Raw genomic sequence first — 13,304 nt, 5'->3', positions numbered from 1 at the left:
AAATAAAATACAAATAAAATAAAATAAAATAAAATACAAACAAAAATAATATAAAATAAATTAAAATTAAATTAAATTAAATATTATAAATTAAAATAATATAAAATAAAATGCAAATAATATAAAATAAAATAAAAGCATGTAAAATAAAATACAAAAAATACAAATAAAATAAAAAACAAATAAAATACAAATAAAATACAATAATAATATGATACAAATATAAATTATATATAAAAATGAAATAAAACAATATAAAATAAAATAAATGTAAAATAAAATACAAATAAAGTGTAATACAAATACAAATATTAAATTAAAACTAAATAAAATAAAATATTAAAATGCAAATAATAAAATAATAAACTAAAGTAAACTAAACTAAAATAAAATAAAATAAGTAAAAATAATAAAATAAAAGTATGTGTTTTCTGCCGGTTACTTAGCAGGTTTAGGCCTGTTGTGTGTGACTAACACCACTAGTAGGTGGCGGCATTTAATTGAATTATTAAAAAAAAAACTATTAAATTATTAAAGACATCACAAAAGTAATAAATAAATGGTTAGCAAAAAAAAAAAAAAAAGTTTTGCAGTAGCTCAGCCAGAGTCCCGACATTAATCCAGTTGAGAATCTATATAGCTATAGATCAAGGTGATGACAAGAGTTAAAAGAGTTGGAGCATCACTAAAGATAAATGAAAAAAAATACCAGTGGAGAGCTGCAAAAAGCTAATCAGCAATTATAGCAAGTGTTTGATTGCTGTAATAGCCAATAAAAGCGTTTTGTTATTGATTATTGAGAATCATTTTGAACATGCCACTTTTTGTTCAAATATAAGTAATTTTTTTTTCCACAATAATGCTTCTGTACATCATTGTATTATCTTTTAGGAGAAGCTTGTGTCATTTTCGGTCAAAAAAATAAATAAACAAATAAATAAAATAAAAAACACTAAAATGGTTTAATAAAAGTAACTTTTAGTCAGAATTTCCCATGGGTATGCAGGAATAATTTCAGCCTTGACTGTAAATAGTATTTAGCTATAGACTGAATTCTGGCTTTTCATCATTGTGTGCACATGCAGCAGTCATGCGTCTGGCTAACTCACCTTCGGCAGACTATAGATATGGCCACCAGAGACACGATGAAGACCACTCCAGCCGCGGCCGAGCCCGCAATCAGTGGCAACTGCTCCCTCAGCTCTGATTTATAGTCGTCTAGACAGAGAGAGACAGGATGCATTAGGCTACAGAAATAACTGAAATGGCCGCTGCCTATAGAGATGAAACGGGGGGGATGAAAGAACGTAAACAAAACATTTCAAGAACACCTTTTCAGGGAAGCGTTTCGGGACTGCATGAATAGAAGAATGAATGAAAAACAGGGGACATTCAGCCTGACGAACAGCGAGGAAGTGTGAGCTTGGAGTGAAATGGAAGAGAATAAAGAGAAAGGGAGATGGATAATAGAGTGATACAAAGAGAAGCGCTGAAACAGGTAAAGCTAATGCCTAGCGCTGACAGATGTCAGCTGAGAAAGAGTGATGGAAATGGATAGACGGAATGAAAGGAGGGATGGAAAAACACTTAAGGTACACAGGCGACTGACAGCGACTGACGTGAGTGATGTGCGAGGCCAATCAGGACGGCTAATCCTCACCGTCACAGTTGGAAAACAAGAAAGAAAAGGATGAATGTTCTTTGTCAATGTTCAGACACAGCCGAACCCTTGACTATTGCATGCTTACACTGGAAAGCAAACATCTGTGTGATTCGAGAGCGTACCATGCTAAGCTATGAGCTACTTGTGGTTTTAAGTAGCTAAATTGCGATCATGCTAGCTCTGGAAAGCTAAAAAGAGATCATAAAAAAGATATAATTTGAAGATAGCTGTGGGGACGAGTGAGAGGTGGCAAGATGAAAACACAGAGGGAGAGACTGAAAAACATCATTATTTGTCATTATGTGTATGGCAGACAGATCTAATCTCTTGAAAAACCTGCTAGCTACATAAAGCCGCATGTAAACAAAGCTTACTACAAAACTGTCAGTTGCTTGTGACTTTCTTGGCTTTCTGTTTACATCTGCTGCACTCTAATGCTTAAATCATTCAAAAACGTAACAGTTACTTGAAGGTAGTGTTCATAAGAGTGTCATGAAACCTTTATAATCATGACATGACACACGTCATGAATATTAATGTGATTTTATGCATGCTTATGACAACTGTCATTCGCTCAGTTATGTCATTTCAAGTGCAAAGATAAAATTGTTTGAGGTGTCTTTCTTTAGACAATTTCACATAACCAAATACGTCAAAGCCTGTCTTTGAATGCTTTCACATCTGTGGTTCGGTTCATTTGGTGCAGACCAAGGGCAACAAATGCAAAACAATCTTACGGCAATTCGTAACTTTTTGATTTAGTGGTTAATTTGTATGAATCCGTACAATCTAATTCGTACAATTTAAAATGACTTGCTCATCCCCCAATGACGGTTGGGTTTAGGGGTGGGGTTAGGTGCCACACCTCCTTTTTAAAATTGTACAATTTTGTACGACTGAACTCCTACGAATTAGCCACTAAGCTGGCAATATGTAAAATACTTAAGTTTTCTCGTGAGATGAGGCTGACAAATGATACGTTGTAGCATTTTTCTTTTTTTTTTTTTTGGGTCCTTTTCAGACCACAATGATTGCTTTGGTCCGAATCAGCTAAAAAGAACCAAAATGCAGTCAGGTGACAAAATCCAGAATGTGACAGAATTAACGTGCGGTAAAATGCCAATGGAACTCCCACAAGTAAACAAACCGGCGGACACAAAATGTTGCTTTTTACAATGGAGGGATGACTGCGCTTTCTTATTGTATCCCTGGTAATATACTATATAGTTTGCAAACATCACTTTAGACAAACCATACATTTCAAGAACGAAGCATGGCTGCGTCTGGAAAACAATGTTTTAGTGCATTGCAAACAGCGAAGGCGCATAGCAAGTCACTTCAGGAGGAGGTGTGAATTTATTTTAGCTAAATAATAAAAGCTAAACTGCGACATGACCATCTCTCTCTCTCTCTCTCTCTCTCTCTCTCTCTCTCTCTCTCTCTCTCTCTCTCTCTCTCTCTCTCTCTCTCTCTCTCTCTCTCTCTCTCTCTCTCTGTTTAAAATTGTTGATAAAGTGCAGTCAACAAATATTTTTCCTCCACACCCCATAAGATGGGACAGTTTATTAGACTACGTAAACTGGATTAGTCCAAAAAGGACTAATCCAGTTTTGTGGTTGGGTCTGTTTTAGTTTGTATCATGTTCTCACCACAAAGGTTTGTTTAAAATTGTACTGAGATCACCTCTTCAAGGAGGTCTCGGTAGGCTTTTTTGGTTGGCTTTTGGTGCGCATTAAAATGCGATTGCTGAATTTACAATTCCTCAAATGAACTGCACTGAGATGGAAAATGAACTTTAGAGTGTTTCAACCAAACTAAATAAGGCAGGTGTGAAAACACCCTTTATCTCTATCCCTTGATATTATCAATACTTTATAATAACTTGTCATAAACATGACTGTCTTGAAGTCATTAAAAGAGTGTAATAAATATATATATTAGGGATGGGAAGATTAACCGATATGTATCGATACGCGGTCATGCGCGTGCACGATGCGAGTGCATCGGTTGAGCAGCAGAGGATGAATGAAATTTTGGAAGCAAATCGAGATGCATCGGTTTTTGCGAGATGCATCGATTTTTCCGAGATACAGCTTATATTTTTAATATAGAATGTATTTTTTATTTATTAACAAGTGTTGTCAACCTGTTTTTGGCGCATAATTTAATCGACCTACATAAAGTAAGCCTTAGCAACGGATTTGCGGATGTGCACACACTACAACTCAGTTTATCAGGTGTGCGGATGAAGCTAGTGGTGCGCCCTCAGAAAGCGCGAGAAGCAAAACAAACATTTTATTCCCCACTGAGTTTTAAATCTAAAGTATGGCAACATTATGGATTTAAGAATGGACGACATGACAGGACAGATGCAATTTGCAAAATGTGCCGCGCATCTGTAAAATACGCGGGCAGTACAACTAATCTGAAATCTCACTTGAAGCGGCGCCACGGTGTTGTTGTGAAAGCATCTTCCAGTGTTTCTGCATCCCCGGCTTTCGCACTGCTTCAACCAGCTCCAAAAGTGGTCAGAAAAGCATTGCAAGTTTTTTTTCCATGCGCAAAAGTTCTGCTCGCTCTACGCCAATAACGGATGCTATTGCATTGTTCATCTGCAAAGATATTCAGCCTAGTGTCACGGAGAACGAAGGTTTTAAACACCTCCTCCTGTTAATTTGTATTTAATTATAATAATAATAATAATAATAATAATGATAAAAATAATGGGTGTCACGGTGGCACAGTGGGTAGTTTGACCACCTCACAGCAAGAAGATTGCTGGTTTGTTATATTTTTATTAGCCTGTTGTTTACAGTGACAGTGATGTTTCAAAGCAGCATAACACTGCTAGTTCACAACCTTAAGTTTTGAATAATCAGTGGCAAAATATATCTTTGTAAAACTTGTTTTCATAGTTGAAAAGTTAAATCACAATTCTTGTTGTGCAATGCTAAATTTATTTATGTTGAAAGAGTGCAAATATATACATACTTTTTTAATATATATTGCACTTATACATTCTGATTATCTTGAAAATACTTAAATAATATGTGCTATATGTTCAAAATGGCCCTCTACTGTAAACTGACACTCTGGCTCTGAGAGAAGAGCCAGTTTGTAAAAAAAGTCTTGGTTTTGCTTGGTTAATAAATAATCAAACTCATTCAGTGGCACAGCATCCTCTTTCACATAATCTCATAAACTTGATCTAATTAGTTAGTGCTGAAATATCGCATCGTATCGTGATATGGGTGTGAATCGTATCGTGTTGCATCGCAATATGTCACAAATGTATCGCTAATATATCGGATCGTAGTCTTTTTATCGAGATGCGTATCGGATCGGCATTATAGCTTAGATGCCCAACCCTAATATATATATATATATATATTTTTGTATGTTTTTGTGACTCTTTGGAAGTTTATTTATTCATTCATTCATTTTCGAACATGCTACCCACTGCGCCACCATGTCGCCTCTGGAAGTTTTAATGACAAATTAATTTTGTTCCACTGAACATACAGTATGGCAAGCAGGATAACACTATGACAGTTATAATAGCCTCATGATAAGCATGTTTATGACAAATTTATGACAAGTTATATTGTTATGGTAATGTCAAGTTGTCATGACAAAGATATATATTTGTTTGTTAAAGTTGTCATAAAGAGATCTCAAACAATGTCATCTTTGCATTTAAAATGACATAATTAAGCCTATAACACTTAAAGACATTTGTCATAAGCATGCATGCAGTTTCCGTTCAAATAAAATTGTGAAGTAGTACGTTTTTTTTTTCCTTTATCTGTGATTAAATAAATGCATTCTCAGCCATCTTAAAAAAAAAAACAACAACAACAATCAAACTACTGTGGTACTTGTATGAATAGTTTGCAGTCACCTGTGTGACTTTTTATGTTGTATGGTTGTAGAAAGCAAGTTTTCCAAAGGTCAATTACATTTTTGTGTATAATAAACTATGTTTCAAGTACTATAGCATCTGGCAAGTTACCTCACAGATCATGTATGTGTTATTGCCTTTAAAAGGAAAACACTGGTGTATCAGTATGTTAGAACTATGAAACAGCGTCTCTTAAGCCGCCTTTCCACTTCACATGACATTTGGACAAAACTGTCGGAATACAACCCCTTGTGGCAGTCGCACAGACTTTCAGTTCTGACGTGCACCATGGGAGAGAAGTTGTTCTCGCAGTGTCCAAAGTAAAGGAGCTATTATTTTCTGTGCGTTCACCATGGTTGAATAAATGAATGAATTCTAGAAACTAATAGACCGCTAAAAATATTGGAGGGAATGTGGAGACAACATAAAAAATTATATTTTTATTTTTATTTATTATTTATTTTATTACTTACATTTATTAATAGAAATTCTTTTTTTTTTTTTTTTTTTTAATAAAGACTTTTTTTCTGATAAAAAAAAAATTATGAAAAACTAGTATTTCTCATCTCGCGCACATGGACCTGCTTAGGCAACACTGAAATACATCCTTCTAAGGTGTCAGCTTCAACGCTTCCCATTCACTTTGAATTGGTGACGTCAGGCATTGTCAAACTGCATTGTGGATTTGTCGGCGCCACTGCCGTTGCTCGCTGCAAAAGTTGGGACATTCTTAACTTTTCAAGCGCAGATGGAAGCGTCAGCCAATTAGATCGCTGTACGCAAATACCCCAGCTCAGACCGTAGCCAATTGCTGACTAATTTCATTGGCTGACGCTGCTATGATGATCGCATCAGCCCCAACTTCAGACACACCCTCTGTCAAGTGTTGATGCTGAAGGCCCGTGTAATGGGGCGTGAAACCCAATAAGTTAAGGTAACTCAAACCATTTGAGGAAATCATTTGCAACAAACCATTTGAGTTAAAAAACTAATCTATATGAGTAGTGTAAACCTACTCCATTTAAGCTGAAGTAATGAGGTATTTAATTAACTCATTACCTTCAACGCTGAGTTCAAAACTCCTTTCAAATGAGAAGAATTAACTTTTAGTCAATTTTAAGTTAGCTACACTTAATTCATTTGATAAAGTTGACTGTTTAGTTTCACAGAGTACTAACACAACTCACACCGTGCCTTGCTACTTAAATTTAGTACATTGAAATGAAGAAACCTCAGGAAGACAACTGAAGTGTTTGTGGGAGTTCGTAAACAGTGCCTAATGATACAAAGGATGTGCTTTGGAGATGGCTTTGTGTTTTGTCAATGCTCAGCAAAGAGATTGAAGAGCCTAGAGATGAAACAGCAGCCGAGTGAACATCAGTAAAGACAAATTTAAACCAATAGGAATCACAGCATGACTCATTAGAAATAATATTAATTTCCACAAATAAAGCACCTTTATTTACATGTATTTTTGTGAATGAGTGTGCATTAAAATGGTGCATACTATATGTGTGTCACTGCACACCAGATTTTAACCACTGCGCTGGTGGTGGTTCTTAGCATGCTGGCTAAATTAATAACGGTCAACAGGAAGTAGAGCAGTCTCGCTGAGTACTGGGCTTAAACACACCTCATTTAACACAATCATTTCTTCATCATTACACCTGGCTGTCAGAACAAGAAAGAGAGAGAGAATGAAAGAGAAAGAGAGAGACTCCGGGGAGAGCATGTGTTGTGCTTCTAGAGGAGGTGTGTGTGTGTATGTGTGTGACTGTGTGAGGTGGACTTCTCTCCCCTGTGATTGGTGCTAATTGTCGTAACGAATGTCGTGCCATGGCAGAATGCCAGTGGATGTACCCGTTAGCTGGCGCAGAGCGAACGCGGGCACTAATTACTTTAGTTAGTATGACGGCACGGATCCGCCTGCGCACACACACACCCTCACACACACTCACAAATAGGGAGTTTTGTCTTCATCAGTGTGACATCACTGTGTTCCATCTGTATCTTCACTTAATTTGTGTTAATGTACTACAAGTATTTGATGATAATTAAAGCTCAATATGTGATTCAGATATTGTTAAACAGAATAGTGGGAATATCTATGCAAATTTTTTTCAAGAAAACATATCCCTACTGTAGGTACATATACAAACATAGTTTTTAGAGATAACTGCTGCATCCCGATTTCCATACTATTTGTCCTAAACAGTATTTGAAAATAGAATAAGTGTGTCCCAAACCATAGTATGTTATAAAGAGTATGTATGCCAAAGGTTTCCAGATGGTTTACTAGAAATTAGAACCATCTATACTTTCTAGAACAAAGAAATATGATCATATTACTCCAGTACTCTCATTTTTGCATTGGCTCCCTATTAAATATTGAATAAATTAAAAAAAATAATAATTGACTACCAAAAAACTGAACGGTTTAGCTCACCAGTATTTGAGGGAGCTTCTGGTGTATTATAGCCCATCATGTACTCTACGCTGAATTAATTCTGGACAATTGATTATTCCCAGAATATCAAATTCAAGTGTAGGCGGTAGATCTTTCTCATATCTGACACCTAAACTCTGGAATAGCCTTGCTTGCAGAGTTCAGAAAGCAGACACATCTCTTTGTTTTAGCATACACATAAAACACAAATGCTGTTGAAATCCACATCCTCCAAAGCAGGGGTCACAAATCTTAGTCCAGGAGGGCCGGTGTCCCTGCACGTTTTAGCTCCAACTTGCCTCAACACACCTGCCTGGGTGTTTTAAGTATACCTAGTAAGACCTTAATTAGCTTGTTCAGGTGTGTTTGATTAGGTTTGGAGCAAAAATCTGCAGAACACCGGCCCTCCAGGAACAAGTTTGATGACCCCTGCTCTAAAGGATTGTTAGTCTGCATTATTTAAGGCAACCAGAGCCAGAAACGCTTCCCAAAAAACATTGAAATTTGAATGGTATCTTATTAAGCTTATGTTAGTCTGTTTTAATAATTCCTGAGGTTTCCATTATCCTGGATCAGGCTGTATCCTGAGCAGCTGCTGTGGTGGTCATGGAGGATTTGAGAGCATGAGACTGATCCCTGTAAGACCCCAGCAACAGACGAGTCCTCACATTGAACTGGAAGGGCCAGCATGTAAACTGGCCAGTGACCACTCCTGGTCTGATGAGTCTCGAATTCTGCTAAGACATCCAGATGGTAGAGTTAGAATTTGGTGTCAACAACATAAAAGCATGGATCCATCCTGACTTGTATCAATGGTTCAGGCTGCTGGTGGTAGTGTAATGGATATTTTCTTGGCACACTTTGGACCCATTAGTACCAATAACTCATCGTGTCAACACCACAGTCTACCTGAGTATTGTTGCTGACCATGTCCATCCCTTTATGACCACAGTGTACCCATCTTCAAACGGCTACTTCCAGCAGTTATAACATAACGTGCAAATCATCTCAGGCTGGTTTCTTAAACATGACAATGAGTTCACTGTACTCAAATGGCCTCCAGAGTCACCAGATCTCAATCCAATGGAGCATCTTTGGGATGTAGTGGAATGGGAGATTCGTATCATGGATGTGCAGCCGACAAATCTGCAGCAACTGCGTGATGCTATCGTGTCGATATGGAGCAAAATCCCTGAGGAATTTTTTCAGTACCTTGTTGAATATATGCCACGAAGGATTAAGGCAGTTCTGAATGGTGGACCAACCCAGTACTTGTAAGGTGTACCTAATAAAGTGGCCGGTGAGTGCATTTCAAGTATGCAAATTAGGATGCAGCAAACTTGAAATGATTTGGGTAAATATTCAAAACTTAATTTAAGTTTTTGTTATGAAATATAACAAGGTTTATCTTGGAGATGCACAAAATGTTGCTAGAAATGTCGAGGTCACGGTTTTTATTCCTAGGAAACGCATTAACTGACAATACATAGTACGTCACTCTGAATAAATGTGTTTGGAAAATGCACAAAAGCATTTGTTGTGTAAAAATGCATTAATTATAGTCAAGAAAGAGCCTGTACCACACTGTTTAACCACAGGGCTTTGTTTACACATTACACCTGTGTGTCTCTTTGTGTGTGTGTGTGTCCCAGATTGCAAGTACAGTTCAGTTATATTTACACCAGTGTGACAGCAAAGACAAGGAGGGCTGTGGTAAAGATGAAGCATAAAAAAATGAAAGTGCAAGTGAGCTGGACAAGTAAAATTGTGTGTCTGCTTGCGTGCTTGTGTTTGTGTGTGTGTGTGTGTGTGTGTGTGTGTGTGTGTGTGCGTGTGTGTGTATGTGTGAGTGTTTGTCTGGCACAGTCATCAGCCACGACATGCTGGACTACAGATATAGCACCATTAATCAAACTTGTAAGAGAGACAGAGGTTATCAGGGAGAAACAAAGCAAAATAGGGGCTTTTTATGTTTTGTTTCTTATTTAAAAATTAGGCAAATAAAATAAAATATATAGTAAAATAAAATATATAGTAATATAAAATAAAATATATAGTAATATAGGGCAGCATGGTGGTGCAGTGGGTAGCACATTCACCTCACAGCAAGAAGGTCGCTGGTTCAAGCCCCGCCTGGGTCAGTTGGCATTTCTGTGAGGAGTTTGCATGTTCTCCCCGTGTTGGCGTGGGTTTCCTCTAAGTGCTCCGATTACCCCCACAGTCCAAAGACATGTGGTATGGTTGAATTGAGTAAGCTAAATTGTCCGTAGTGTATGTTTTTGAGTGTGTACGGAAGTTTCCTAGTTATAAATTACAGCTGGAAGGGCATACGCTGCGTAAAACATATGCTGGATGAGTTGGCGGTTCATTCCACTGTGGTGACCCCGGATTAATAAAGGGACTAAGCCGAAAAGAAAATTAATAAATGAATATAGTAGTATAAAATAAATAAAATATAGTCAAATAGGCAGCATGGTGGCGCAGTGGGTATCGCTGTTGCCACACAGCAAAAAGATCACTGGTTTAAGCCTCGGCTGGGTCAGTTGGCATTTCTATGCGGGGTTTGCATGTTCTCTCCGTGTTCGCGTGGGATTTCTCTGGGTGCTCCGGTTTCCCCCACAAGTCTAAAGACATGCGCTATAGGTGAACTGGGTAAGCTAAATTGTCTGTATAGTTTGTGTGTGAATGTGAGTGTATGGATGTTTCCCAGTGATGTGTTGCGGCTGGAATATACCCGTTAGCATATTAATGGCATATTCTGGATGAATTGGCGGTTCATTCCACTGTGACAACCCTGATTAAAAATGGGACTGAGCCAAAAAGAAAATTAATGATTGAATAATAAAATAATATATATATATATATATATATATATATATATATATATATATATATATATATATATATATAGTAAAATGAAATTAAATATAAAATAAAGTGAAATAAAAAAATATATAGTAAAATAAAATAAAATATATAGTAAATTAAAATACAATAAAAAATAAAGTGAATTAAAATGTTATTAAATATATAGTGAAATAAAATAAAATAAAATAAAATAAAATAAAATAAAATAAAATAAAATAAAATAAAATAAAATAAAATAAAATAAAGACGGTTTATTCTGCTGTGGTGACGCTTAATAAAGAAGGAAGTAAGGTAAAAGTAAGTGAGCGAGTTATTAAGTTAAGTCAAGTCAAGACAAGACAAGTATATAATTAACCAATTAATTAGAAAAAAATATATGAAATCATCAACTGCACAACAAATATATTTTTCTTATTATTATTTTGTGTGTGAATGTGTTACATCACGAATAAATGAAATGAGCCCTAAGACACAATAAACACTTCCAATCACTTCCACTGAGAGAGAGAGAGAGTGAGAAAAGAAAGCAAAACAGCAAGAGTGAATTACTGTATGTGTTAAACAGTATGGCTGTTTAACACATACAAAGCCTGTTTGGAGGAACTAATAAGTTAAAAAAAAAAACAAAAAAAAACCTGGCATTATAAATAAATGGGCAAATCAATAGATAGATAGACAGACAGACAGATATGAAAATATATGGGAAACCGCTCTTCTTTAGAGGTTATTCCTCTAGTGAACTAATGAGCTCTGGACACTGAATAACTTCCCTGAGGTACAAGAAATATAATGCGACATGGATTATTTACAACCGAGCTTACTGACGTCTTTCTGTGTCTGTCATACTGACTCAGAGATTACATGAGATGTGAGATGCTCATTCATGTTTATATAGTGCTATATCATGTAGTAAACAGGGAGGAATGGATTATGATTATGATTATCACTCAAGCTTTGCTTCCAGTTAAACTGAAGCCTGTCACAGAAATATTGCATTAACGTCCTGATAAAATAGACTGAACTTGAAAGGTGAGACATCTAATGAAAACCGTTCATTCACCCATCGTCTGACTATAAGAATATCTCAATCTAACAGAGCACCTTTGGGATGTGGTGGAACGGGAGATCAGCATCATGGATGTGCAGCCGACAAATCTGAAGCAACTCATGATGCTATCATGTCAATATGGACCAAAATCTCTGAGGAATATCTTGTTCAATCTATGCCACAAAGCATTAAGGCAGTTTGGAAAGCAAAAGAGGGTCCACCTGGTACTAGTACAGTGTACCTAATAAAGTGGCCGGTGAGTGTACATAGATTTGTTAAAGTTAATGTATATAAAACATCATCCATACCAAACCGAAAGGTGCATGCCGATATTATACCATTAACACCCCTACAGAACTCTCCACAGATAATGATTAATCTAACATCTTTCACTAATCAATGAGCTAAGCATTCTGGGAAAGCTTGCATGCCACACATGGTGCCGATGAAAATCATTCAGCTAAGCAGTTTCTCTGGACAAACATCAAACACACACATACACACACATAACCTGTTTATGATACATAATGATGATCACGCAAACCTGGAATATATTGAGCATAAAAAGGGAATACTGAAGCATTTGTTTCAGCAACTCTAAATAAATCTGCTCCAGGAATGAAATCAACCAGATTCTGAGAGCGCCTCCGCACGCACACACACACACATACACACACAGGCATTGGCGTGGGGGTTCGTACCATCTGTGAGGGTTTGGAAGCACATTTTGCTGCTGTATTTGCCGAAGCCGGCGACAGTCCTGGCGCGAACCTGCATCACATACATGGTGCCTGGCCGTAATCCATCCACACGCGCTGTATTGGTCTGACTTCTCATCTGCGTAGAGTTCACCTCTGACAGCTCCTGACATACACACACACAAAGAGAGAGAGAGAGACGTGTGTTTGGCAAATTTTCCCATGTAATTTCATTTTTGATTACAATAGACAGTGTAATGTTAAACTAAGAAAGAAGGATGAATTAATCTCTTGTTTTTATCCTTGACTGCAATGGGATCATTTACATTATTTAAAGATATTTAACACCAAAATATGACAATTACACTTTACTCAGCCTCAAGTCAATATTATAGCCTCAATATAATAGCCTCAATATTATAGCTGTAGTAGATATAAATGTTTTAAAGGGCACCTATGATTAAAAACATAGTTTGTAAGCTGTTTGGACAGAACTGTGTGTAGGTATACTGTGTCCACAGACATGATATAAAAACAATAAGTCTCTTTTTTTAATTTCCTGACATTAAAATGGGATCCAAATCCCTCCTATTTTGAGGCCCACCGCAACCTGATGTAAGAGTGCGGTTTCCCCTCCCACCAAATTGATTGACGGTCATGTATAAACGCCTCCATAGTGA

The 13,304-nt window shown here is 36.7% G+C and overlaps 1 protein-coding gene across 3 annotated transcripts in view; it reads right to left on the bottom strand.

The window, feature by feature from the left end:
• ephb1 (EPH receptor B1) overlaps positions 1-13,304 on the bottom strand; it is a 561,737-nt gene that overhangs the window by 49,474 nt on the left and 498,959 nt on the right. For all 3 annotated transcript variants that reach the window (XM_087241322.1, XM_087241321.1, XM_087241320.1), the window contains 2 exons: positions 12,628-12,790; positions 1,110-1,218 (listed from right to left, as the gene is read on the bottom strand). In XM_087241322.1, the coding sequence (XP_087097448.1) occupies positions 1,110-1,218; positions 12,628-12,790 (272 nt within the window). The remainder of the gene's footprint in view (positions 1-1,109; positions 1,219-12,627; positions 12,791-13,304) is intronic.

The sequence above is a fragment of the Danio rerio genome, chromosome 2 (genome assembly GCF_052040795.2).
Source record: "Danio rerio strain M-AB ecotype USA chromosome 2, GRCz13ab, whole genome shotgun sequence".
In the NCBI taxonomy this organism is placed as follows: domain Eukaryota; kingdom Metazoa; phylum Chordata; class Actinopteri; order Cypriniformes; family Danionidae; genus Danio; species Danio rerio.
This window is presented reverse-complemented; position numbering and strand designations above follow the sequence as displayed.